This window comes from Alexandromys fortis, unplaced genomic scaffold (assembly GCF_014885135.2).
Source record: "Alexandromys fortis isolate MF-2015 unplaced genomic scaffold, M_Fortis_MF-2015_v1.1 scaffold_147, whole genome shotgun sequence".
NCBI classification, from domain to species: domain Eukaryota; kingdom Metazoa; phylum Chordata; class Mammalia; order Rodentia; family Cricetidae; genus Alexandromys; species Alexandromys fortis.
Window position 1 is genome coordinate 1,065,960 of NW_026068029.1, and position 27,709 is coordinate 1,093,668.

The window sequence follows — 27,709 nt, forward strand, 5'->3', positions numbered from 1 at the left end:
TAACTAAAGGACTAAAATCTAATCTGATGCAAAAAAAAAATGACTGTGATGACCTCAGGTTATAATACAAAAGTCCTTATGGAACCTGGAGATTATTTTTATACAAACCATGGCAACTATGAGCAATAAATTAAACACCCTGCAGTCTTACCATAAAGGAACTGCTTGTGAAAGGAAATAAAACCACACCATTACTAACCACAGACAAATGTGATGATGGATACAGGATGTTCTTATTGGAGGAAAATGGATTATGTACTTCAATGTGCTGCCTTGAGGGCTGTGTACAAATAAAAATGGCTTTACACAATTATTCCAATAATGATAATTTAATGGTTTTCACACTGAAAAGAATTTATACCTAGCTAGCATTTTATGCTTCAGTAGGAATGTAAAATCTAACAATTTAAAAAATGGAATTCACAGGCACAGATTTTTAATGGAATACTTCGTGTCTTCTAAGGACATTTCTGTCAGAGTAATCAAATTGTGTAAAATAGAGAAAAGGGGTTTGTGTCCCAAGACATCATTCCTCTTGGGCCATGACAACTTTGAACAAAAATATTTTCACAAATTCTCATTTTAAACATCTTCTTTTACAAAGCACAATACATAAGACTTTTCTAAATACAACTTTAGAAAATGAAGCAAAAAAATAATCTCCATAGATGCCTGGCTGAGTCCATGCTAAATGCAAAGAAATTTTAATTTTCAAAAGAGTGATCATTCCAAGCTTTTCAGTATTCTTTATGGGTCCATGTGGTCAAGAGTAAAGATGGTGGCTGTTTGGGTAGTGGTTCATCCAGTTCTGTGACGCACAATCTTCTTGCTGGTTAGCCTAAGGGACGGTAATGAGGCTGGATAAACCAGCTCATTTCTCTATAATCACTTTCTGTCTCTCTCTGTGTCTCTGTACACCCCAAAAGCAATCCAATGCCTCGCTTAGGAAAAGACATCAGCCCTCCACATTCCATGTTACCAGCACCGATTGAGGATGCTCCAATCTCTCAATTTCATTCTTAATGAAATTGACTCACTCTATATAAACATGCTATATCATCAATAGGAATTTTCTAACAAACAAATGAGAAATTCAGACATCAAGAATCTAGTCCTCACTGTTGGAACAGGTGGTAGGAAATCTCTGAAGGCTTCAAGTGTAATACAGAAAGGCTTAGCACAGTGAAGGGGAACAGGAATGCTAAATTTACACTGCTGTAGAAACCTTTTGCTCTTGGCCCCAAGCACACTGAGACCATGGCTACTGAAAAGGCAGCTATACGAACACACGGGAATGAAGAATGAGTTCTTTACACATTCCCTTCTCTTATTGTGACCCCAGCTATGAAGGCTAGGGCAACAGGACTCTGTAAATACATGGAGGGAAGGGATAGGCTCGAGCAGAAAGGACAAGTATGCAAGTGAGAACAAGGCATGGGGAGGGAGACAAGGAGAAAAAGGAAGAGACATTTATTTGTTGTATTTTCAGTGATGAATATCATGTGAGGGGTTTTGCATCATTCCTTCGGCATCATCAATTCTCATTCTTTGTGGTAGTGAAAATCTAATAATGTTTAGTAGTTTCACTATAAAATGCAGGAAATAGACAAAGCAGCAGTTTAGAAACACATCAAACATATTTGGGGAGCATCAAGGGACCACCCCTTCCACCTCTACCCCATCAACAATCTTGCAGTAAAGGATGCCCCCCATTTTCAGCTAAGGATGAGAAAACAGTTACATAGTCTAAGGCTGAACTTCTCATGTACTATAAAGATAAAGCAGACAAGCAAACATCAGTTTCACTGGGAAAGAAAAAGCAATTCCGTAAGTGCAGGAAAGATCCAATAGCTACATTTCCACAAGACCCTCCTCCTGTTCTCCTGGATCTCAGGAGGGGGTTACAAGTGCGCAAGGCAAATGACACTGTGAATACAGTTTAAGCAATAACACACACACGCATAACCCAGTGCAGGAAATAATCCAACTCCCCCCCGTTTTTATTTGCATTTTATTTTTATTTATTTTTGCTTTAATAATGCATATTCTGTTCACGCAATAGGTGTAAAAGGCAGGAAGCAGGGGTTTAACTTGGCTGATGATAAAACAATCAAGCTGGAATGACATTTCTAGTTTCATGAACAACCTCAAAATGGGCGAAACTGAAAAGTCACAGCTGGTACCAAAGAGCAGGGCCAGACTTGCCAGCTGTCTCCTCTTAGGACCTTTGGCTATGGTGAGAGAAGCTGCGAAGACAGCGGCCTCTAGTGGACAAGGATAAGTGGCTGTTTTTTTGTTTGTTTTTTTTGTTTTGTTTTGGTTTTTTTTTTGTTTTTATTTTTTTTTTGTTTTTTTTTTTTTTCTATTTGGAATCATGGTAGCTGCATCACAAAAGCTCCAATCAAGAGGGTGGTAGAAAGAAGGCACAGATCACTGCAAATACCAGATTTTCTCTTTCTCTTTTTGTAAATATACCATCATATATAAGCTAAAATTTCTCTTCGAGTGGTGGGGGTTGGCCGGCAGGGAAAGGAAAGGGTTGGACCTCAAATTGCACATGTAACAGAATCCTAAAGGGGAATACAAAGCCAGGTGGCGTTCATTCCACCTGCAGCAAGTGAGCAAGACATTTGCTTTTGACTAGGTTAGCACAAACACTAGGGGCATCTGTGACAAAACACGGTTTTAAAAAATCATAAAATTATAAAGCCTGTAAACGAAGAATCTGAAATTACATTTTATTAATGGAAAATATCATCAAAATAGTACTACTCTGGACTAAACTGCCTGAGTTTTCATTTCGCAGGAGATCTCAAGGTAGAAAAGCCTTTAGCACAATTGGCTATGAATCACAACCACTGCCAGACCCAGGATGACACCATGGGAGAGAGTCTCCTCTTGGATGGAATTTGTGTTGTGCTATCAAGACTTTTGTGCTAATCATTCAAACAGGGACATGTTGAGGCAAACCTTTAATCTTTTGGCACAAGATGATTTTGGCTGGGGCAGAAAATTTGAGTCTCGGACTCAGGGTGAAAAATGTAACATCTCAATTATCAAGAGTTCACTTTGATTGAAGCGCTTTCTTTATGTCACTCACTTCCATCTAGAAAGAGGGGAAGCAGCAAACACAGGCATCATGAGACGGCTGCACTAGAGAAGATGAAAGATAATCACCCTCATCAAAGCAAAGACTCGAGCTGACAATTTTAGGACTGAAACTGGTAAAATGACATCTGAGTTAAGAATTGATAACAATGCCAGAAACAACATAAACCTGAAACCAGGCACTCACGTACAGTACCCTGGCAAATAGAGACCCTAGTCATTCCCGGGTTCCTAGGCTCCAAAGCTGATCAAAAGCAGCAATGACCCTGGATTCATGGCCAGAGGGTGGAGCAGGCAATCAAGACCATCTGAGAGTGACCCTAAAAAGGAGGTGGAAGCACTCCCAACAAGATGGGGAGCGTTTCCTATCCTCTCTAGGCATCATGATTCCAGCACAAGATCTCCACCAGCCGTCAGGACAGGGTTGGATCAGTGGCGAGAGGGGGACAGAGCTCAGATGCCATGGAAGGACTAACAAGGCCACTGGGGAGAAGAGCTGAGTAAAAGGCTAATGTGGAGATGGAGTCCAGCTAACAACAGATCCTCTGCTCTACCATGTTCTCTAGTACTTAGTATGATGAGGCATCCTATATTATCCTATAAACTGGAGGGCATATTTTACAGATGATATGTTTAAAATAAATTCCAAACTAGAACCCCAACTAGCAGTATGTTGATTCAGCTCTTCCTTCCCCAAGAGTGTTTGGAGCTCAGGTAAAGATAGAATATAAGACTCTATGACTCTGACATTCTCATGGTGCCAGTCATGTTCTTTTTCTTCGACCCCCCCCCCTCCCCTTTCAGACAGGATCTCACTTGGTAGCTCAGACTGCCCATGGGGCTCACACTATATATAGCCCAGGCTTGTCTGGAACCTGTGAGCCTCCTTCCTCAACCTCCCCAGTGCTGGAATTAAAAAGTATGAGCCACCATGCCCAACGGCAATCATTTCCTTTCAACCGGAAGCCCTAAGTTTGGCTCCATTACCAACTGAGCTCAGGCTTCATAGACAGCACAGTGCTGAGAGACTCACCTGCAACCGAAGCCGAATTTTCTTTTCTTCATCCAGCTCTGACAGTAACTGCTTAATCTCACGTCTGAAAAGCAAATGCAAATAGGATCAACTCGAAGCCCAGAGTTTCCCAATGAGAGATAAGAAAATCTATAATCACTATGAAATCTATCTGACCTTTTTGCAAAGAAACTATGGACCAAAAATAATTTCTTTTTAATCCCCCCCAGAATGTATGTATGTGTGTGTGCATGTGTGTGTGTGTGTGTGTGTGTGATGGGAGCAGGAACATGCATTCTACATTGTGTAGAGGTCAGAGAACAACTTTTGTGGAGTTGGTTCTCTCTTTACAGCTTTATGTGGGTTCCAGAGACTGAAGTCAGGTCATCTCTGCCTTACGTTGTTGGATGGTGTGCTGGTTAAGTTTTTGTAAGCTTGCCACAAGTCAGGGGCATCTGCAAAGAAAGTACTTCAACCGAGAAAATGCCTCCACTATATTGGCCTCTAGGCAAGTCTGTGGAGTGTTTCTGATTAATGGCTGATGTGGGAGAGCCCAGCCCACTGTGCATGGTGCTGCCCCTGGTCCGGTGAGTCCGGGGTTGCATAAAAAAGTGGGATAAGCAAGTCATGGGGAGCTCTTAGGCAACACTCCACCACCATGGTGTCTGCCTTAGTTCCTGACTCCAAGTTCCTGCTTTGACTTCCCATGATGATGGACTGTAACCTGTAGTCCAAATAAACCTTTCCTCCTAAGTTTGATCTTGTCAGGGTCTTTATCACAGCAATAGGAAGCTATCTAAGGTGGCAAGCCCCTTTACCCGCTGAACCAGCTCACCTTCCCCAAACATTCTCTCTTTGTACTGTTACTTCTTAAGATTTTGTTTAGACAGAAAGGTTTGCTGTTACCAAAACATGTAGCCTTCAAATGTCAGGTCTGAAGATGACCTTAGCAATTCCTTAGGTGAAATTTCTCCCAACAGGAGAAGATGGGGAAACTCAGGCACAAAGTGGTGGCCTGATTTTCGCAATAACTAGATTCCAGTACCCAGGCTCGTAGTCCGTCATCTTTCCTCTAACTTCTCTTTTATAACCACTGGGTACTTACAGAATAATTTTCACTATAGTCACTTTTTGTTCATGGTTTTTCATGTTCATGTGTATGTGCAAGTCCTTGTGTGCGCATGGGCGTGGAGAGGTCAGAGGTTGATGACATCATGTGCCTCCCTAAATTTCTTTCTACCTTACTGCTTGAGGCAGGGTCTCTCACTGAACTCAAAGCTTGCTGATTCAGCTAGACTGACTGGCTAGTAAGACCCAAGATCCTCTGGTCTCTGCCTCCCCAGAGTTGGGATTACAGATGCTTTGTACAGGCATGCTTGAGATCTGAACTCAGGTCTTCGTGTTTGTGTGGTAAGGACTTTCTTACTGAGCCATCTGCCTAGGCCCATTGCAGATATTTTCACCATTCCATATATACTTCAATTTTCTACAGAAACTATCTTAATAATAGGCCACTGGTATGTTTTCACTAATTCTCACAAAATCCCACAAATTGACTTTACCTTAAGATACACTAATTGGACCTTAAATACATGAATTAACAATATTGAAGTCTGAAAGAGGGCAAACATAGGACCTACAGCCCAATGCCTTCTCCAACTCAAAATAATAAAGTTGAATGAAGCGACTCAGTCTGTAAAGCTGGGACTCTGTTCTTTGGACTGCTCTAAGCGCTACATTCCCTTTGTTTTGAGGTATTAGATGTGTACATTTGTGAAATGGTACAAAAACTTCAGAAACATCGCAGCAAACACAGTGACAGTACATTTGTTCAACTCCTGATGAATACCATGATGGTCCCCTATACTTGAGATTATGTCCTAGCACTGCTGGTAACACTCTGGTTACAGCTAGTTATAACCTGACATAAACTAGTTACGATTCATTAGCATAGTTATTTAAACACACATATTCAGATCTGTATGCGTACCACTTAGGGCCTAGGAAAGCAGTCGACAATCCCTAAACCACCAGTCCAACCTCAGGAAAACTTAGCAGGCACATAGTAGGTGGGACATTTAAAAAATAACATAATTAAATAGAACATGGACCTGTTGCAGTTTATACCCACTCCCAGCAGCCCATACCCACTTTCAGCTCCGCTGCCACTATCAGTGTGCAGCCTCGCCCACCCTCTGGGCAGAGTGAGATCCAAGCTTTCAGAAGTAGGCCATGGCGAGCCAGTGGAAAGCCACCTGGAAAGAGCTGCAAAGGGGTCCCTGGCACTCACTTCTGCTGGTCCTTCATGCTCTCAATGATGCTCCTCAGCTCCCGGACTTGGGTCCTAAGCTCCTCTACAGCAGCCTGGCTGCTGGCTGCAGGCTCCATCTTTGGTTTTCCTTCTGTGCTGAACAGAGACGGAGAATTGGCTCTGTGTCCAGCTGTTCCCAAAGAGGATGGCATGGGCGAGGATGCCACTGAAGAGAGAGAGGCTGGCCCACTGCTGCCAGCTGCCATGGTCCCTGGCTTGGGTGGCAGGGATGCCTTGTTGTCCGACACCTATGAAGAGGGAAGGTGGAGAGACTTCAGAGCCTGGGATCTGTGCAGGGGCTGCCTCCCTGTCCTGGCGACTCAAACCAACCTTCAACACCCAAGCCCACACCTGTCTCCACACACTACTCATTTATTCCTTCGCTCACAAGCCATCCATGGCCAACTTGGTATAGATAGACCACCACCCAAGGGCTACCTGCATGTACTTTAAATTCCATCTTCTTTCTAGGCAAGACGGTCCCAGATTGATTTCATATACACCGAGACGTACAAAGTTGCTTGTTAAGCCCTACAAAGCCTGAAGTAAGCAAGGCATTTTCCTGGCCTCTAGGAGCTTAGAAAGTACTGGGGCACTGGCAGACAGACAACGCAATACACTGCAGCACAAGAGGGAGGAAGCACAGAGAGTCCCAGAAACACATCAAAGCAGCCACATTCCAGGAAGGAAGAAGCAAGCAGCTAAGAGTTCATCTTGTCAAGGGAAGGCTGTTGGAGAAAGATGCTCTAGAAGGAGGGGAGGTCCTAGACAATGGCCTAGAGACCAGGAAGCAAAACAGTAGTGAGAATCCTGGCTCGGATAAAGGGAGCAGTAATGCTGGCGGCGGGGCCAGAAGGGGATGGTTCAAACGGCCGCATACCCTGCATACCTCATGCGTGCTGTGGGGGATAGAAAAGCCTGAGAGTTGACAAGCCTAGCACCAGAGAGATCTGCCGAGACTCTGGCACCATGCAAGCTAGAAACGGTGAATATATGATTAGGTGATGACCTAGAATGAAGCCTATTTTGAGAGATGTGGGTAAGGCAGGCACATCTAACAAAGGACATGGGCATCACTCCTGGTACTGGAGTGGGGACTGGGTAAAGTCAATGGAGTCTCTGCCCTCAGCTCAGCTTTCCATTGTCAGAGAGATGACGACCTACATAGACTAGAGGGTAAAGAAAGAATCACAGGGCCATAGATGGAGAGGGAAGGAACAGGCGGCTGTACCTTTCATGGAGGAAGGCCCAGATAATCATTTTAGGTTTTGACTTTTAGAAACCAGAGGGCTAACAGACAGGGTATGCCCAGTGGCCAGAGAGAGCAACTAAAATAATAAGCTGGGCCAAGGGAGAGGAAGTCATGGGTGTCTATACAAGAGAGATGAGAAGACGCCCAATGGTGGAAGCTGGGGAATTCTAAAATGAAGCAAGAAGAGAAGGAAGAGAGAGCTCTTGACAATTGGGAAATAGTGAGAGGGAATGAAGAAAGGCCAGCGGAAGGCCTTGGCTTAGGGGCAGTCCCTAGAGGAAAATAAAGGTTGGATAAGTGTGTCACTGGAGTTGAGAGGAAAGTGGAACCCACTTGGTAGGTACAAGTATGGAGACAGAGACCAGCTAATGAATGGGCACTGAGCAACATGGCCGACAAAAATGAAGATCCTTTCCACAAACTTGTCTGAGGAAGGAAGAGGGAGGAGAGGGGGTGTGAACTCAGGCAGAAGCTTCCTGGGGAGATAGACTAGAAGGAAGGTTTTATTTGCTTTCACAGATGAGTGAGACCCTGAGCTGCATGAGATATTAGGGGAGAAGCCTATGGACAGACAGGCTAACGATGGAAAGGCGGGAAAGGCCGGATGGCGAGGTGTCCCGAGGAGGACACAGGCTGTGCATCAGTCTTGGATGAGAGGGAGTACAAGTGCCTGACAGGTGCAAAGGGGAAGCACTAGCAAGGGCAAGTGAGCAGGTACGCTGATGGGGGACAAAAGAGTGGGATGGGATTTGGGGTGCAGAGAAGGTGAGTGATAGGGTAGAAGCCAGAGCTGGTGGTAAAGCTTGGCGCAGCAACCACGGGATTTCCTCCAGCAGCAGGCGCTCAGCCGGCCATCCCAGGGAAGGCGCCAAGGAGGGGTTCAGCTGGCACGGCAGCAGCAAGGAGGTAGAGTCTGGATTCAGGCTGTGCTAGAGGCAGAGACTGGGCAGAGTGTGCCAAAAGCAGATGGGCTATCGTTCCCAGTCTCTCTGTTCGCCTTTTCTCTGCCAAGTTACCATTGAGGAAAAGCACTCTCTGCTGCCAGGGAGAGCACTCCGCCAGCCGGGGCTCTGTTGTTAGGAAGTCATAGTACGAGGCAAAACTCTGATTGCACCCTGGACACCAGCTCTATAATGTAAACAGTGATCATCTTTCACATGCATTGCACCAAGCAGGAAACTGAGGCTTATAGGGAAAGCTCCTCAAGTCTTAGATCTAATCTAATACTCATCAGAGCTGGAATTCAACTCCCCTTTACCAGTTAGATCCTCGGCGGGGCACAGTGTCTATGGCTGATGGAGTCTGAGGATCTGTGCTCTTCTCTTGTTTTCTTTGTTGATTATATTATTTTATATTATATATCCAAGGCTTCATGCCTTCTTCCATTTACCATCCTCTTTTACCTCTCTCTCAAGACCCTCCAGTGCCCATAACTGGCTTCCAGATACTTCCAAGATCAATAGTTCTTTTGCTGTTTTCTGTCTGATGGGCTCTCAGACCAGTTCACTGCAGCTAACAAATAGGTTTTTAGTCCCTCACATGGTCTAGGTCATCACACTCCTTGATCAAATTAGTTCAAGAGGAATTTCCTGAAGGAGTGAAATATCCAACCCGACAACTCCAGGGAACTGAAATAGGCTAATGGGATAGAGCTGTGCAGACCAGAAACATGAAAAGCCACTATTCGCCAGTAGGTGTCACTGTAGAGACATCCCTAGGATGACCCAGACCAGGAAACTGAAGTTATGCCTACAGACACCAAAAAAAAAAACAAACAAACAAAAAAACCCCTAAACAACAACAAAACTAGTTTAAATCCAATTTCAGTAAATAGAATCCTCTGAAAAGGAAGAATACCTTGGCTTTGTGGGTTATTAAAATTGATCTGCTTTATAGGATCACGTTTTGCTTACTGTATCAGATTTCAAGAAAAATCCGTAATGCAAACTCTCGAATCTATGAGGAGGAAAATTTGTTCCAATCTTTGATTTGTTTGTGCTAATGCCTGCTTCAAATAACTACTGTTTTGTGCTTCTAGACATTAAAATGTTGCTAATGTTCCAAGAAAACAATCTTACTTGAGGCTTTTTTTTAAATACAAGAAGATGTGGTTTTAAAGTCTCCATTTATTTGTAGGAAGATCTGAACGTGTATACGATGTTTACTCACCAAAGCTGCATTCAGTAGCTAAATGATGTCCTTTTTGTAGCGGGAATCTTACCCAGGATCTGACACATGCCAGGCAAGTGCTCTTCCACTGAGTTACACTTTCTCTCCTCACCCCCTTCTCTCCATTGGTCTTTATCTTTGCCCCCCCCCCAATTCCTGTGTGTGTATGGCTCTCTTTCTTGAGAAGGGGAGTGTTCACTATGCTATCCAGGCTGGTCTCAAACTCCCTGCCCATCAAGTCATTGTTCCTACCTCACCTCCCCAGCAGGTGGGACTATGACTTGACCAGCATAACAATGTTTTCTTTGTTTCTTATAGCCAATTACTCAAATCGGCTTTACCATTCTCTGGGTATGGAGTAAAATTAAAATGCTTTAGGTTATAAATTTACTTTAAACCATGAATCCCAGGCAACTTTTCTTTAAGAGAACATGTAAGTATAAAATTAAAAATAAATCTTCCAATAATATTTTTTGACAGTTTTAAATATAAAAGAGAAGGTCTGTGAGCAGAGAGCACAGCATTTAATAAAGTCTGTCGCGGGGTTCCCCAGCTGTTGAAGTTGATCAGGTGGCAGCAGTGTCTGAGGGCTCTTTGGCAGATGTACATGTGATACTGTGAAGAGTGTGGACTACAAGAGAAACTGCAAAACGAACACTTGTATGCACAGCTCAGGGACTCTATAACACATCTAAGGGATTTTGATGACTGCAGTAATCATTACCACTAAAGAATGGCAAACATCCATCCCCACTGTCTGTTTGTCTATCTTGCTTGGTTTCTAACCCATTGTTAGTACATGCATGGAAGGGCAGGGACACCTCACCCTGGCCGCTCACTCACTTGGGATATGGTAACAGTCTTGGAAGTCTTCCTCGACACGTCTAGTCCTCTGTGCGCAAGCGAAATGTGTTCCTCTTTATCTTCTTCGGGACTTGGGGAGTCAAAGATATCGGGGCTTGAAAGGGAGGACTGGATAAAGCCAAAAGAAAATGCCTTCGTCAGAATCATACCTTAGCTGACACAGCTTTGTTAATGTGATGCTGTTTGCTTTCCAAAGCAATCAGCACTTCTATTTGATCCGTCTTCATAACACTGTGAAGCGGAAAGGATGCTCTTATCTTCTTACAACAGATAACCGTATGGCTCCCTAGCAGCAGGACTTGGACCAAGCCCCAAGAAGCTAAACTGGGAGCTGCCCCTGATGCCCATCAATCATTTCAACCACGTAAGCATCTGTTGTACAGCCTTTCCAAGACTCTCTTTTCTCCAAACATTTCTTACTGTGTGCCTTACACTGAGCTGCTACTGCAGGCTCAATGACCATATGCCATGTGGTCCCAGTCCTTTTGGGGCTAGCAGTGTGGGAGAAAATGACCCACAGTCGATAGGAAACTGCCTCAGATCCTCCTCTCCTTCATCCGTCTTTGCACCCTATTCCTTGACTCTAGAATTACTACATCTGCTGTAGACGGAAGAGCCTTCAAATATCCATTTGAGAGGAGGGCATTTCTAGAGGCAAGGGACCAAGAGTAATGGGCATTTACATAGCCCCACAGCATAGCCCTGTCCACTTGCATAAGCTCACCTTTCCTTTGGTATCTGCTACTAATCCCTGCCCTCGTTACTATGAACAGTAAGCACCATTCTGGAGTGTATTTGCTAAGGTTTATACAGAACAGCAGCATCAATGGGTAAAATACAGTTTGACACCTCTGCCCTTTCTGCCTCACTGTGAAATCACTGTGAACGCCCAAAAGATAAGAGTGGGGAGCAAGTCACTAGAATTCTCTAGTTCACAAGGAATTCCTTAGCTAGAATGTCTCAAGTTTAGAAGAAAACAAATGAAATAAAGAGTCCCAGGTGCAAAGATTCTTTTTTAAATGAAGAGTCTTCTAGAAATATGTTGGAGCGAGCTCAAATTCAGCTTCATTTTCACTCCCTTGCTTTCTAACCTGGGGTAGATAAATGGTTCTTTTTAGATTTACCATTTGAAAAAAATGGAAAAAATTATGCTCACAAATACTTTTCCTTCCTTTAATCCTGTTTACCAAGGCAGAAACTTAAAATATTTAGGGGTATTTTTCAGCCAAGGTTTGGCTTCTAGAGGTCTTATTTGTTAATCTTCATTTAATCTGAAAATCCAATTACCTAAAATATGCACCCCCCACACCAAGCTTTTTTAGTAATCCAGGCTTACCTACTCAACCACTGTGTGATATATGGATCTTTTCAAGATTTTATTTAAAAAGCCTCCTTTTACATAACTCATATTGCCTGAGCTCCTATTAGAAGGAAACTGCCCCAGGCCGGGGAACCGTAACTAGTGTTTCTTCAGTTATTCCCGCACTGGCCTTTGAGGACTATGTCCTTATCCACTAATCCCATTTGCTATGAAAACCCCACAGGTGCTAATTTCAAGAGTGAGCAAGAATTTAGTGTGTCCACCCTAATGGGGACGGATAAGAATGAATGGCAAGAATCGGCTCACTATATATCATTAAAGCACCAAGGTATTCTATTTTACGTCCAAATAAAATCACTTTTTATAAGATGCCAGACGTAGAGTCACCAAAGTAAGCCTTCTTAAAGGCAGTGACCGTGTAGATCCTTGGCATCTGACACAGTGTCCTGTCCACAGGAGATAGATGTCTCTGAATATATGTCGACCAAGAAATAAACAACTGTGTGTAGCCTAAAATCTGGGTGATGATGAGGTACCACTTCTTGGTCTCAAAAATAATACCCAAACTTCTCAACATGGGATTTATGAGCTAAGGGGGAATCATTTGAACCACTTCATATTTAATCCTGGAGAGACACAAAGCTCTTTATACCTCAAAGGTTTACGAAAACTTGGAAGGAAAACAAAAATGATGAAGGATTTAAAGAGAAGACAGAAGTGGTAGGATTGGGAAATTGGAATGCAAACATGGCAAGAAGCAATAGATAGGTTGGGTGTATATGTGCATGTTGGGCTTGTAGAATGAGGACAGGAGAAAGGAAAGAAGGCAGGCTGCCAGAGAATTCTAAAAGAGTGTAAAGGAAGCCACTTCTTTAAGTCTTTATCTCAAAAAATGTATCAACACAAAGTTATGTGTGGTTCATATAGGGCAGAAAAACAGGACAATTCATGCCATACTTCCAGACTCCGTAGATATGAGAGAAAAGGCTCGAAGGAAGTGGCATTCACTTTTCCTCTAAATGATATGAACACAGGCGAGATTGATGAGGAGGCAAAAAGAGAAAAATCCTGAGAAACCTGCAAATGGTTAAATTCCTTGGTGTAGCTGGAGGGAGGTTTTAAGGCCTTAGAACTGCAAAGGACAAGGCAATGTGACAGACAGACTGATAATCAGTAGACAAAACAAATGAACACATACACGCTGCTTATGGAGGGGAAATGACCTCGTGTGTGTGGCGGGGGTGAAGTGGGGGTGGGGAGTCTGTAACTAATGGCAACAGCAAGGCAACATACTTCCCAGTGCCCCACATTCAGAAAACCCAAACCTAACAACATTCATGTCAGTATGGCTTATAACAAAGACTTGGAGTCATCATCAAAATACAACAATAAATAGTACACTCACTAGATAAATTCTTATATGCTTACACTGTAAAAAGTAGGCAGTCATTAAATTTGTCGTTCTGGAAGAAATGGTAATGATTGGAGAGAATGGTGTGCAGTTTAAGTTTAGGGGTGGAAGTAAAATGAAAACAGCCTATATTACATGATCCCAGTTTTGAACAAAAAAAAAATTGAAAGTTTTCAAAAAATCTAAGGCTATATACAACAAGAGGCTACAGCAGTTCTTTGCTCTTATGGCAGGACTTGGAAAACTTACTTTCTTCCTTATGTGTCATGTTGCTCAAATTTGGCACAACAATGAATATAGTAGGTTCATAATTAAAAAGTTATTTAAAACTTCCCAGACAAAATCAACCATCTTTGGGTTATCATTGAGTGTTCTCATTGGTCTCTTCTATAGACCATGTACTTCATAAGCTTAAATACAACCTCTTGGAGGTCTGTATGGGTTTCTTTGGAGGCCTTCTGATGATGGGGTTTGGGAAGATACGGGCCACTGGCTGCAACTGCATCGTGGCAAATATTTATTGAGTAAGCTTTGTCTTCTTAATAGGCCAAACTAGGCTATTTCTCTGTTTTGCTTTCCAATTTCATTTCAGGTTCAAACAAGAACTGGTCTAAAGAGAGACAGAAGCAAAGTGGGAAACGGAGTGCCATCTTGCTGGCAGAAACACAAAGAGCAAACAGAAAGCAATACTGCTCGATTCAAAAGATTCTCCAAGTATTTTTAGTTGGCAGTATATGTGGCGGCTTCCTTCTCCCCTTCCCTCTTCTGGGGTATAGAAAAGGCAGCATCTCTTGAAGAGTCCTTAGCCAGAATCTCCAGTCCTTTTTGCTTTTCAGCTGTAGAGAAGTAAAGAGACACTTACAGATGTGAGCGACTGAGATGGAGGCCGCCTTCCCGTAGCTTTTGGTCTGCTTGTGGTTGGGTGGCTGAGTTTCTCAGTAGATGATACCACAGAGTCAAAACCTTCTAGGTCTAAAACGAAATGAAACAGGTTTTTTAAGAACAAAAATAAGAAGGAGAAAGGGCCCTTGTTATAAGCACCCTGTCAATCTAGATTATGTTTTATCTTTTACAAAGGCCATTGATACCCTAGGGTCATTCAATAAAGGACTCAAATGGAATGCAATAACCATTTCCTCCTAGCTTAGCAAGCTTAGCATGCTAGTAAGCAAGAGAGAAAAAGCTCTTGCCTTTTTCCCTTTGGCAGTTACATTCATAAATCTTTCAAAAGCTACAGAATAAGGATTAAAGGAGGACTCTTCTCTACTTCACAAATCTAACCGTTTGAGTAGACAGGACATTCTTGAAGTCTCGGCACAAAAGACAGTTATCACATGGTATAACAGCAATGGATATATGAATGCTGTTTCCTGTTGATTCTAAGAAGACAAGATGTCAGAGCTGTCTCATCTATTTGTAGTACAACAGTCAGGCCATCAGGTGTCAACGTGTTAGACCAACCTCCTAGGCAAGGGGATCAGACTCGGATAATGCACTGAGTCTGGCTCTATCTGTTTTCAGAATCATCTTTCAGTGGTGACATTCTCTCCAGCAGTCATCTGTCTGTCCATACATCCATTCATTCCATATTTAAGCATCTTCAATATATCATTAAAAAATAAGCACTGGCCTTGAACTCCCAATATTCCTGCCTGAGCCTCTGCATCTCTGGAATTGCTGGCATGTATCGTCACCTTGAACACTGCTATTATCCGACAGCCACTCTGTGCCACCCAGGGTAAGAGCTCCTGAGGCGACACCAGCAAATGTGCAGGGATGAGCCTCACCCTCAAAGAACTTAAACTTAGTGATTGACAATCAGATGAACAGAAAGTCACGTGTGTCCTCATGTATGAGGAGAAAGGTTTCTGCCTTGACTTTGCCACTGTCGGTGAGCAGGGCAAGGGGTTTCCCCTGTTCTGTGGACTTCTTGGAGCTAAAAGCAAGGGTGATGGAAATGAGAGGCTCAGAGGAATGAGCAGTGGGAAGGAACTAGGTACCATTATTCCTGGGATGAGGGAAACACCTTCAAGCATCACACAAAGAGAACTTAGCAGTGGAGTTCTGAGGCTAGTTAGGAGCCAATCAGCATCAAGCACCCAAGAGTGACTCATAAAGGGTCTTACTTCTCCAGATGATTCAGCAGGGAACCAGGAGGATGCTGGGTGGGCTGGGGAAGGCACAGTACCATACTGCTAGGACATACTTATCCAGAGCTGGCTGGCTGGGCTGGCCCCTCTCAGGAGCCTTCCCCTTAAATATTCTGATTTTCCCAACAGGTTCCTCTCTGGGCTCTACCCAGGACTTAGCTCTATCAAGTATGTATTGTCTGAAATAGAAATTCCCTATTATACAGTTGGATTGATGTGAAAAAAGCCATTATGTGACATTAACATATCAATTCATCGTTTTAAAATCAGTTTTTTTAGATACAAAAGTAATACATATTTCATGCATTTTATGTGAAATTGTAACCAAAAAAAAGAAGAAGAAGAAAGTCTGTAATAATATCAACACATCAAGACAACCACTGTTAGCATTTCAGTTATTTTCCTCCAGGCTTTTTGAAAATAAGACATAACTCATGTTATATATCATATTGTACTCTGCTTATTTTACTTAACCTTGGATGTCATGTCTCAAAGTTCTCCATGCTTTATATAATCTTTGGTGGCACTGCAATTCATCATTTATTCTATTTCCTATTGTAGAATAATTCCTCCTCAAATCATCCTCTCCTGTTTGTTGCTATCATAGGAACGTGCCACATAAAACACCCCCAGCATGCATTCTCCATGCAATGCCTACAGCAGATTAGCCAAGGAGGTGCGGGGCTGCTGGAGGTGGGGTGGGAAATGGGGTCTCAGCTAGGGCGGTTTGCTGGTCAGGGTGGGCCTGGCTGAGGAGGACAGGGGAAGCTTCAGGGAGAGGAGCAAGGAGACAAAACAGAGGATCAGAAGCTTGGCAGACAGCAAGGGGAGGGAGTAGAAGAGAAAGCTGTTGAAAGTTCCAAGGAATAAGCCCTTGCCAGGGGCCTTGGCTGGGAGATCTCAGGACTGAGCCTGATGTATATCATCACCCTGTCCAGGAAACCCAAACAAGCTTTAGAGGCAAAACCTGAGCAGGGTTGAGGTGATTAAAGAACAATTGAAGGTCAATTGACTCTAGTTCTCTGCTGGATGGCCAGAGCTGACTCCTGTCAACAATTATTTTATGGGGGCAGGGAGACAAGCGAAGGGAAGAGAGAGAGAGAAAGGATAGAGAGGGGAGAAGAGAGAGGGAAAGAGTAAGGGAAAGGCATGTCATGTATACATGGAGGGGCCAGAGGTTGATGTTGGCTGTCTTACTCAATCACTCTCTACTGTATTTCTTGAGACAGAATCTCTCACCAAATCTGGTGCTCACCAATACGGCTAGTAGCTAGCCTAACTGGCCAACTGAGCCTCCTGTTCCCACTTCCAGTGCTGGGTTGTTCCCTGGGAGTACATAGCCTGCCAAGGCAAGTCGTAGGGAGTAAATCTCTTCAGTGAAGTGGTCCTCCAGCATCCAGTGAAGGAGGGCTAGCCCGACAGCAAAGCTACAGCGATATTGAAGCCCTTGCCGAAAGCATTTGGTTACAGGTTCAAATCGTTGATAACAGATCAGAGAGGCACCCTTACAGCTGGGAAAAGGGGGCAGAAGTGAAATGGTGCAGCATGCAGAATGGAATAGGAGAGGGGTGCCAAAACTAGGGGAGAAGATGTGCTCACCATGGGATGAAGATGGGCTCGCTAGGGGAGAAGATGGGCTCACCTTGGGATGGATTCAGCATGCAGAGATGGCTAAGTTCACACCAGGAAACTTCTGTTTCTATTGCAGGGGCCTGAGGCCATGCTATATGGTCCATGCTAACAATATACTCATCCCTTCATAGATGGAGGGGGTGGAGAGGATCAATAGACCCTCGCCCAAGATTCCAATTATTCCCTCATGTGCTTTCCAGGCCACTGTATGTTATTTAGCCCTAATAATATGTGACCTCATGGTCCTTGGAAGGTACTAGAGCAGCAGCTCTCAACCTGTGGATTTCGACACTTCGGGGAAGAACGACCCTTTCACAGGAGTCTCCTAAGACCATCAGATATTTCAGTTATTTATATTACGATTCACAACAGTAACAAAATTACGGTTACAAGGCAGCAATGAAAATAGTTTTATGGTTGGGGTCAGCACAACATGAGGAACTGTACTAAAGGGTCGCAGCATTAGGAGGGGTGAGAAGCACTGCTCTAGAGTATGTAGAGGGGAGAAGATTAATCGAGGAGGGGCTCCATTTATACAGCTATGGAAGGTGAGATGTTGTAGTGATATTTCATTTGTATTTTAATAAATAAAGATTGCCTGAAGATCAGAGAGTAAAACAGCCAGACTGATCAGCCTGACAGAGCAGGCAGTGGTGGCACACACCTTTAATCCCAGTAGCCACACTAGTTTGCCATAGAATCCCGGCGGTGGTAGGTGCACATCTTTAATCCCAGCACTAGTGAAGAATATAAAACTGAGGAAACAGCTCTCACACACAGTCTCATTCTGAGATTCCTGGAGGTAGGATCACCATTTCAGACCAAAGTAGAGGTAAGAGAGCCAATGACTGGCTGTTTTGCTTTTCTGACCTTTATGTTGAACCCCAATTCTGTCTCTGGTTTTTATTAATCGTGCTACAAGATATTTTGGTGGTATGGCTGCTGTGGCGTTACTCATGCTCCTATAAGTAACCCATCACCCATGCTGTGTAAGCCCAATAAACTCATTGGTCCCAAGTTGGACTTTGGCAGAATCATATTCTGGTCCATCTTTGGTGACCTATCTGGGGTAGGACACATTTGTTCATGTCATACCCAGGGGAAATTTCATGTAATGGGCGCTAATAAATTATATTCTTCAGATGACTTACAAGCATAGTGCCCATTGACTATTATTTGGGCTGCCAGGAAGGCAGGGCCTTACCCTCAAAGTCTACCTCGTTCCTAGGAAAAATATGCTTGATATTCTGTTGAGGCAAGAAGGAACAAATGAATGAATGAAATATCTGAAGGAAAATGCCTACTCTGAGAGTATAGCTTCTAAACGTGGCTCTTAGTGGGACACAACATGGCAGCTGCAGGGCAGAAGGCAGCGTTCTGTGCCATGGCAGCAGGAAAGCACTTGGCTGGCTCACTTAGCTCTATTGGCTGGGGTTTGGACTAAAAAGACCTAGGCATGTTGGAGCCTGGCCACACTCAGCAAGCATCTCCACGACAGATGGCCAAGAAGTCTGCCTCGTTTCTGTCACTCATCAGTAAGAGGAGGGTCAGAGTCCCTCAGGGGAACCACGTTTAGCCTCTTAATGCACATTTCAGCCAAGTTTAATTTTTATAGTTTTAGCTTATAAAGAATGTTCTTTTAAGCACTAATCAAACTAAACTGCTATGAAGAAAGATACCCCAGTGATGAGGTTCCTTGCTGCAAGGAGAACCTCAGGTTATCTTGGTATGTTTCCACAGACTGAGAACTGGCACATACTTCTACTTGCTGGCAGGGAAGGAAATACACGCTTCAATATTGTCACGTAAAATTTCAGAGGCCCAGGGCATGCTCCTCATGACTGTGGCCATGGTAGCAGTGATTAAGGAAGAATTTCCATGACTAACTCATTGTGGTGTGAAGAAAATGTCCTAATTTTCATGGCGGTTTTGAAGTGAATCAGGCTGAAACCTGATATGCGCTTTCTCAGCCTGGCTGGGAAATTTTTCCTCCTAATGAAAACGGTTTTAATGCCCATAAGCTAGTCCAGAACGATTAAGCTGGCTATCACTGAGTCCTTCCTTCCTTCCTTCCTTCCTTCCTTCCTTCCTTCCTTCCTTCCTTCCTTCCTTCCTTCCTCCCTCCCTCCCTCCCTCCCTCTCTCAATTCAGAAGGATGAGAGGTTCTTGGCTTTCGTGACAACTGGAAGAGGAACCCTCTGTGGACATATGGGGGTGATTCATGTTGGACATGACGGAGTCCGCTTGGAAAGGGCTGAGACTCCTCATGGCACCAGGAACTGCCCATTTTCCATAAACTCCAGTCATGCCCTATTTAGCTCAATTAGAACATGTAGCCTCATTTTTCCATGGATGAGAGGAATGGCCCCAGTGACCACAGGTGACCTAAAGCACATCCACTGGAAAACACAGAGGAAAAATAGTCCAAAGTTGCAGCCAGGACAGCTGTCACTAAAAGAGCTGTGCAGGCTCATGCACGGGCTCTGGCTATTCACTATTGCTGATTGCTCCACACTTGAGAATGGATGCATCATCCCCCAGTATCTCCAGAAGCCATCTTCTCTATGTGCCCACCCCCCATTTATCATTAAGGCTGCTGCAGCATCTGGCCTGGAATCTGGGTCCTCTGCCATTCAACAGATTACCGCTAGAGAGAAATGTACAAAGAGCCTGAGATTATCTGTCTAGCTAACTCCTTCTGCGTTCTGGAAGACCAACGCCATGACTTGCACTCCAGGGCCTGGGTTGGCTGCTCTCCTACTTATACATGACTCCCCCTCGCCATTCGCCACCCTATTGACATTCCATGCTGACCTATCTGCCTCATTCACCATCCCAGGAAGAAGCTGTGGCTTTGATCTCTTTTCCCAGGCCTACAGTCATTCCTGGCTCGTGAATGAGTACTCAAAAGTGGTTGTTTAGCAGAGTAACAAACAACCTTGCTAGCCTTGTTTTCCAGACAGAGAATGGAGGAAGGGAAGGGGATGAATTACTTGAATCATCAGCTTCTTAGGACTATTCTTCCATGATGAGAGGCTGTGTGGTTTAAAGCCCACAGGTGGAACTGTGTTTTCATGTGCTATTAATGAATTTGCAAGATCTGAGAACAGGGATCTAGGAGCAAGGTTGGCAGTTTTGTAAGGCTTAAATGGGAAAACTCCAAGACCACAGGGCTGCAGACACTTTCTTTACAATGAAGCAACATCAAAAGCCACGGTGGGAAGAAGGAACTCTCACCCCACGCAGCAGCACATCAGCCATTCGGTGGCTGTGGAAAATCTTCTGTGCAAATTGCAAAGAGGGGCCCATTTTTAGAGATCAAATAGAAACCCGTGGCAGCAGAGTCACCAAGGGAAAAAGGAGCAGTGATTAGCACCTGCATCTCCAGAATCCATAAAGAGAGAACAGATTAGCCGCTTTGTTTCCACTCATAATCTAGGTGTGAGGTTCACCTGGCACAGCTGCCAAGAGGATACATGTTTTAAACACATTTGCCAATACTTCACCAAAACCACGTTCCATGCACAAACCCATCTTATCCTCAGGCTATGCACCCCTTCGGATATGCTTATGCAAAATGAAAGCCAGAATCAGTCTCTGCCAACCTATGAACCCACAACCGGGAGGTAGAAGGTAGGGGTGCCTCTAGCCAAATAAATGCTCCATACAGTCCAAAAGCTGAGTGACACCTCTTCCCTGCTTGCTTCTACATACATCTATAGCTTAATGGCTTCCATGAATGTAGCAAAGGTTATGATAGAAGTCTGTTTGCTGAGTTAGACTTCTTTGAAGCTACGGGGTAGGCCCCCAAATTTGTACCGTGGAGGATGAAGACGGTCTCTACCATGCAGCAAAGGCAGAGACATTTAATGCCTCAGGCTGGATGTAGAATAGGAATACCCTGTCTATAAGAGAAAAGTGATCAAAATACCTGGAAAGGAATTTTGAGTCTCTTTGCAAATCCAACATGGCAAGCATGTGACCCTTTTCCAAGCTCAGTAAAAAAAGTAAAACCAGTCATCCTAAAAACAATTAAAACAACAACAACAACAACAACAACAGCAATAAACAGATGGGCTGCCAAAGCCAGGACTGCCCTGTCAGGGCTGCACAGATAGAGTGAGTACGTGGCTTCTAATGTGACCCATTAACAGTGAGATCTGTGAGAAACCAGCTAGCTAAAAGCCCTTTAAAGGACCAAGCTGAGCTGGGCAGTGGTGGTGCACACCTTTAATCCCAGCATTTGGGAGACAGAGGAAGGTGGATCTGTGAGTTCAAGGCTAGTCTGGTCTACAGAGTGAGTTCCAGGATAGCCAGGGCTACATAGAGAAACTTTATGTTGAAAAAGAAAACAAACAAAAACAAAAAAGGATCGAGCCCATCATTAGTCCCTGTCCTGTAGGACCCGAAGATGGCTTTTGAAAGGGATGCTGGTGTTCAGGCTGGCCTAGTTCACCTCATGACACCCCTATACTTTGAGCTAGAAGGGGTGGCGCTCAGGACAGGCTTGAGGTGATGAAGGGAGAGGGCCTCTTCTGAATTAAACCTTCAGAAGAACCAGGTGCATTTAAACTGCTTACAAGGACTGTGTGGGTAAAGAGGCAAGCTAGCAGGAGTATGTGGTGCAGCCTCATTTGCTTTGTGGAATAAAATATCTGACCCTCAGACCAACCTCTTTTCTTTTTGGCACACATTTGAGAAATGCAGAGGGTTTCTAAATTACCCACAATAGCAATTTACGTTTGATCTTGACTTGTGTCCCTGAATGGAAGCCAGAATGACATGTGAACGCACGTGCACCCCATACTGTCCCACTTATTTACGTGAGTGCAAACTACAACTGAGCCTTCCCATTCTTTGGCTTGGGTTATACAAAGCATATCCCTGGTCCCAAAGGCTGTCTGAAGGTCATTGGCAAGGCGTCAGTACGAGCAAGCTGTACCCCTCAGATGAAAGTTCTTATGTCTGAGCAACTAACCCCAAGAGAGCTGAGAGGTGCGGTTCAATGTTCATACACAATGCTCTGCCAGGAGACTACCTAGAAGTCTCCATGGAGTCAACTCCAAGTCAGTCAAGGAGTTCTCTATGGCAGGACTATGTAACCCACAAAACTGGAGTCATTACTTGATGACCCGAAATATCGCAAAGACTAATAACTGGCTCTCTAGTTCTGAAAGAATCTTAATGTGAACTTTTATAATAGAAAGTTTTTAGTAGAAAGAGGACTGAAAAGCCAATAGTCCAAAGCCAGATGATCTAAGTCTTTTCTCAGAATTTGCCCGTGAAACCCTTAAAAATGATTTCTTATAGAAAAAGTTAGAGGATTCGAAATTAAGCAATTTAATCACTTGTTAACCACAGAAACAAAAATATGTATGCTAATGATCACTCACCATTAATTGCTTCATGTATGTCTTACATAGTTTTACTATACAGAGATTTAGAATTTAGTACTGATCAAGTTTCATGTCTGTTTTATTGAATAATTTAGACAGTAGCCAGTAAATCAACTGACGATAATGTCTGATCTCAAAAATACTATTTTCTTTCTATGCAAAAGCCAGGCTTAACTTGAATCACTTTTTCTACAGTAAATAACTCGCCACAAGCCTGAGAAAGAGAATACATGGGCTCTCTGTCTCTGTCTCTTTCTCCCTCTCTCCCCCTTCCTTCCTCCCTCTTTCCTCCCCAGCTTCCTTCCTCCAATAACTTGCCACAGCCTGAGAAAGAGAATGCATGGGATCGCTCTCTCTGTCTCTCTTTCCCTCGCCCTCAGTCCCTTATCCCCATCTTCCTCCCTCTTTCACTCCTTCCCTTATCCCTATCTTCCTCCCTCCCTTATCCACATCTCCCCCTCTCTTTCCCTTCCCTCATAACACCACTGGGTGATGTTTAAATTCATTATTTCCAATATATTTATTTACTTCTTTATGTAAACAGCCACTGACTTCCAAAAGCTCTGAAATTGCTTTTAAAATACATTTTATGGAGATTCTCATGAAAATTAGCAAACTCCAAGAAATGCAAGGCTGTATCTGAGGGGTGTGTGCATGTGTGTATTTGCACACGTGCATGTGCATCCTGCTCCCAGTTCACATTCTTCAGCTGACATCCGTGATGCTGATATCTAAGGCTGAATCTTTTGTGGTCATTTATGTGGCTGTCCTACACACTGTAGGATGTCATTGACATCCCTGGCCTTTACTCACTACAAGTTAATAGCACCCCCATTCCTGTGACATGATGAACAAAGATGTCTCCAGACATCACTACCACATGTCCTTTGGGGACACAGTTGTGATAGTTGGTCATTTCTTGGAAGTTTGGGCTCCTAGCTTAGGGAGAATGCCATTCAACTCTGCTTCTTCTTAGGCAGCTGGTTAGTTTTCCCCAAATACCTGGCCATTTTTATTCACTATTCCTTTGCTCTAAAACTACATGTCACCATATTCTTCCCTCCCAGGGTTGTTGCTGAGGAAAACATGTAAGCATGTGGGAGGCACCCAGCACCTGCCAGTTCCTTCTCTCCTTGCTTGCTCCCACTGCTGTAATTTCAACACTAGGAAACAGGGATCCTGGGAGAAGGGAGAGCACAGCTCAAAAGGTCTGTGCTACACCTGTACTGGAGGAATGACTGTAGCAACATGTCGTCATGCCATCCAAACACATATATACTTATATTATTCTAGAGGCAACCATCTGCAACTGTGCCTTAGAGGGGAATCAGGGACAGTAAGGACATGCTTTATTTCACATGAAAAAAATGCACATATTTTACAGCCTAAGAGGAGACTTCAAGAGAGTCCAGAAACATAGTTCTCTGTGTAAAGGGTTGGTTAGCACTTAAGTCAGAAGCCCCAGGACAGCAGTATTGCTGGTGCTCCTCTACATAGTCACAATTATTTTAAAATGCACAGGAGAGACATTTCTAACCCCATACTTACACATGAGTAGTATTTACAGTTTTTTGTGTGTTTGTCTGTGTTCAGGCACACGTGTGAGGAGGTCAGAGGACAAGCTTGAAATCTTGGGTGCTATTCTTGGGATTGACCTAGCTTTTGATGTTTTGGATAAATGAACTCTTTCTGGCCTGGAACTCACTGAGAAGCCTAGGCTGGACGGGCAGCAAACCATGGAGATCCACCCACCTGTCTCCATATCCTCCATGCCGAGATTACAAACACATGGCACCACACCAACATTTTAAATACATGGGTCCTGCAGATTAAACTTGCGTCCTATCACTGATCTAGCTCTCAAACCTCATGTTTATACCACCCCTTTTTTTTTTTTTAAAAAAATGGGATTTTAATGTGAATGTTTGGAAAAAAAGTTCAGTTCACTATTTTTAACAGCTTTACTGGGGTATAAATTCTAAACCATAAAGGCATATTAAGTATTATGACAATAATTTTTAGTAAATTTATAGAGCTATCTAACACAATGATTGAGTTTCTAAGCCTTCCCAACTGATCCCCAGATTGACTGGCTCTTAAATACCTAACACATAGGGAAGTCCTTTTCTATTCTCTGGTCCAAAGGAAGCTCCGTCCTCAGGCATCAGTAAGTGGTGAATCCATGAACAAATTGAGGATAAATTTAAGTTAGCCTTCACGTCCTCTTAATCAAGTCTGACTTTAGAGTCAGCACCTCTTGGCCCCCACATTGACTACAGTGTCATGTGTTTCAGACTGAAGACAGGAAGATCTCACCTTCCTTAAGTGAAGAGGGTAGTGGTAGCATAAAGAGATGCTTAAGTGGATTTGAACAGAATGGAACAAAAGCAAAGATGTCAAGTAACTTGGAAGGAATGAAAAAACCTTTCTCTAAGTCAATTAGTTGAAGATAGGTGGCTTAGTTCATAAGTTGCTTCCCATCTGGAGGCCCGTTATTATGTGCTTCTGAAGGAAAAGAACTGAAAATCTCTTGATTGTATTAAAGTGTAACAATAAATCTCACCATGCAAGGGGAGCTACAATATAAGGGATAATAAAAGAAAATGTTATGGCACTTAACTTCATGGCCTCTAATCTCCCATTCAGCCAGAACAGAGACTCTTCCATCACCAAGAGAGAACCGGACAATTTAATTTTTGTTTCTATTCATGCTCAGGCCTGTGTTGGAGCTCTTCCATATCTTCTATTATGCTACTTGAAAATGGTTGCATAGTTTGATACAAACAATATCTCAATCTGACATCAACAGCTTAGTTTTGGACCAAGTGATTTCATTCTAAATTATCGTTGGCTGACAGACACTGAGAGCTACCCACACAAGATCTGAAAAAGCCATGTTCTCTAATTTAATATTATAATAATTTTAAATTACAGCTTTATTAAGAGGAAACACAGATTTATTTATAGAGAACACTGATGGTTTCTAATGATGATCAGGGCTGCATTGTGCTATTCACTGCAGCCCACATTCGGACAGCTTCAATTGTCTGAATCATTAACAAAAACATTCTGGTACAAATACTGTCCTCCTTGATTCAAAGCAGTGGAATCCTACAAAAGTGGGCCTTGGAAAGAGCCAACCCCTGCCCTGAAATATCCTTTTCTCCTTGACCAACCCACATGAAAATGGCATTTCTGCCTTTGGGTTTAAAGACATTCTACCTCAAACAATTGCTTTTCCCTTGGCTTCTGAGATGCTGCAAGATTCTTTTTTTCTCTTTGAATGTGTACGATTTTGTGGAGGTTTGGTCTTCACCCCAAGGTGCATCTTAAATCTCTTTGTGTTGTGTCAGGGTGGTATGTGTGTGTGTACTATGTATGTACATGCACACACACACACATGCACACGAGTATTCAGATGGTTGCTCAAATTGCATGTCTTGGTACACATGCGAAGGTCAGAGGACAACCTTGGGTGTTGGTCCTTGCCTTCTACCTTGATTGAGGGAGGATCTCCAATAGATCTCCATTGTATCTACAAGAGTAGCTGCTGCTTCAGGGGCTCCTCCTATTTTTACCTCCCATCTTGCTGGAGGAGCACTGGGATTGCAGATGCTTGCTACTATGTTCATTCTATGGGTTCACTCAGGTCTTTACCCAGAGACATTTCTCCAGGACCCCCTTTCAATCTTTTCTATCCCTCCCAATTCTTTATGGTAAATTTAGACTTTACCTTCTTAACCCAGAAGATACCTCTAAGCAAACAATGTTAATATAAACATTTCTATCTTTTTGCAGTCCACCAAGTATTTTGATATAATTCTGGAGCACCAGGTAAGGAAGTCAGTGGAGATGCTAAATACGGGAAGCCACTCAGGCCAGCAGCAACAGATCCAGCACTCCAACGCAAGGTTAGAGCCACTAATCCTGCAATCTCCTCCCCTGACAGTGCTTATGGGGAACGCTTAACTTCTGCCTCCAATCACTGCCTGCCTCTAAATCCTTCATCTTCATTTTCAGATCCTTGCCAGCACTGACACCAGATGTCTGGACAATATCTAAGTCAGTGTGCTTAACTAAACCCATTTAACTTATTGGCATCTAGCTTTCTTTTATCCAATTTATTTATTTTATCTAAATCAGCATTTAGTATACAAATTTTGAGGTTTGAAACATCACTTCAATGTTCTCATCAATGGCTTCTACTGTCTCTAGGATAATACAGATCCACCACCCCTAAACTCAGTTTGATCCCTACTTACATTTCCAAGTCACTTTCTCTTCTCCGCAGAAACTTCCTACTACAGCCAGACTGGTCTATCTATGCCAAGATTTCAGAACTTCTCCATGGGATTTCCCTGCCTGCTCCCACCTTTGGCTAAGCAAATCCAAGATAGAGCTAAGTCTCTGTTCTTTTGTGGAGCATGTCCTGGCACCCTGGCACCCAGGAACATCCCGATCAGCATTATGTCCTACTACTTAGGTGCCACATGCTCACATCTCCAGAGTCATTTGTTAGCCTGTGTCTTATGGATCCACAGAGGCAGACCTGTGTGTGAGAGTGTTTGAGTGGTGGATGCTCCAGTATTTCTTGGCTCATGATATAGCTGCCCCTCAGCATTTCCTGGAATTCAAATAATCTATCTATTAGGTTGTTAACTTGTGCAATGTTAGTCTTCTGGGATTAACGACTTCTTGGGAAAATGAAAGAAAAACCCTCAGCACCATCTCTGTGGGTCCCCAAATACATACAGCTGGGACTTAGTTTCCACAGTAAGAAAAGTACTCGGAGGAATTCTTCTCCCATTGATGCCACCAGTATTTGCAAACTAGTTGGTCAGACTAGAAAACACGATGGTCATACTTTGGCAATAGCCTTCCTAGACGACTCTAGACCCAAAGAAAACAAGGGTCAAAGGTTAGTGCTCAGAGAAAAGCAAGACACTTAGCACTGTGTATTCTAGAGACAGAAAAACACCTCCCTTTCCTGTGTGAGGTCCCACCCGTGACCTTTACTAGTATTTCACCAATCAGTTGCTCTGGCTGAAAACAGAGGCTGAACACCAGACCACAGTGGGAGAAC

General features: G+C 43.5%; 1 protein-coding gene across 5 annotated transcripts in view; it reads right to left on the reverse strand.

Annotated features, from left to right (window-relative positions):
* Positions 1-1,996: 1,996 nt before the first annotated feature.
* Sh3kbp1 (SH3 domain containing kinase binding protein 1) overlaps positions 1,997-27,709 on the reverse strand; it is a 336,874-nt gene continuing 311,161 nt past the window's right edge. For 3 of the 5 annotated variants that reach the window (XM_050164352.1, XM_050164353.1, XM_050164351.1), the window contains 5 exons: positions 14,311-14,420; positions 10,696-10,824; positions 6,411-6,679; positions 4,142-4,205; positions 1,997-3,106 (listed from right to left, as the gene is read on the reverse strand). In XM_050164352.1, the coding sequence (XP_050020309.1) occupies positions 3,065-3,106; positions 4,142-4,205; positions 6,411-6,679; positions 10,696-10,824; positions 14,311-14,420 (614 nt within the window). In that variant the 3' untranslated portion in view covers positions 1,997-3,064. The remainder of the gene's footprint in view (positions 3,107-4,141; positions 4,206-6,410; positions 6,680-10,695; positions 10,825-14,310; positions 14,421-27,709) is intronic. The other 2 variants (XM_050164355.1, XM_050164354.1) reach the window with 1 other exon arrangement.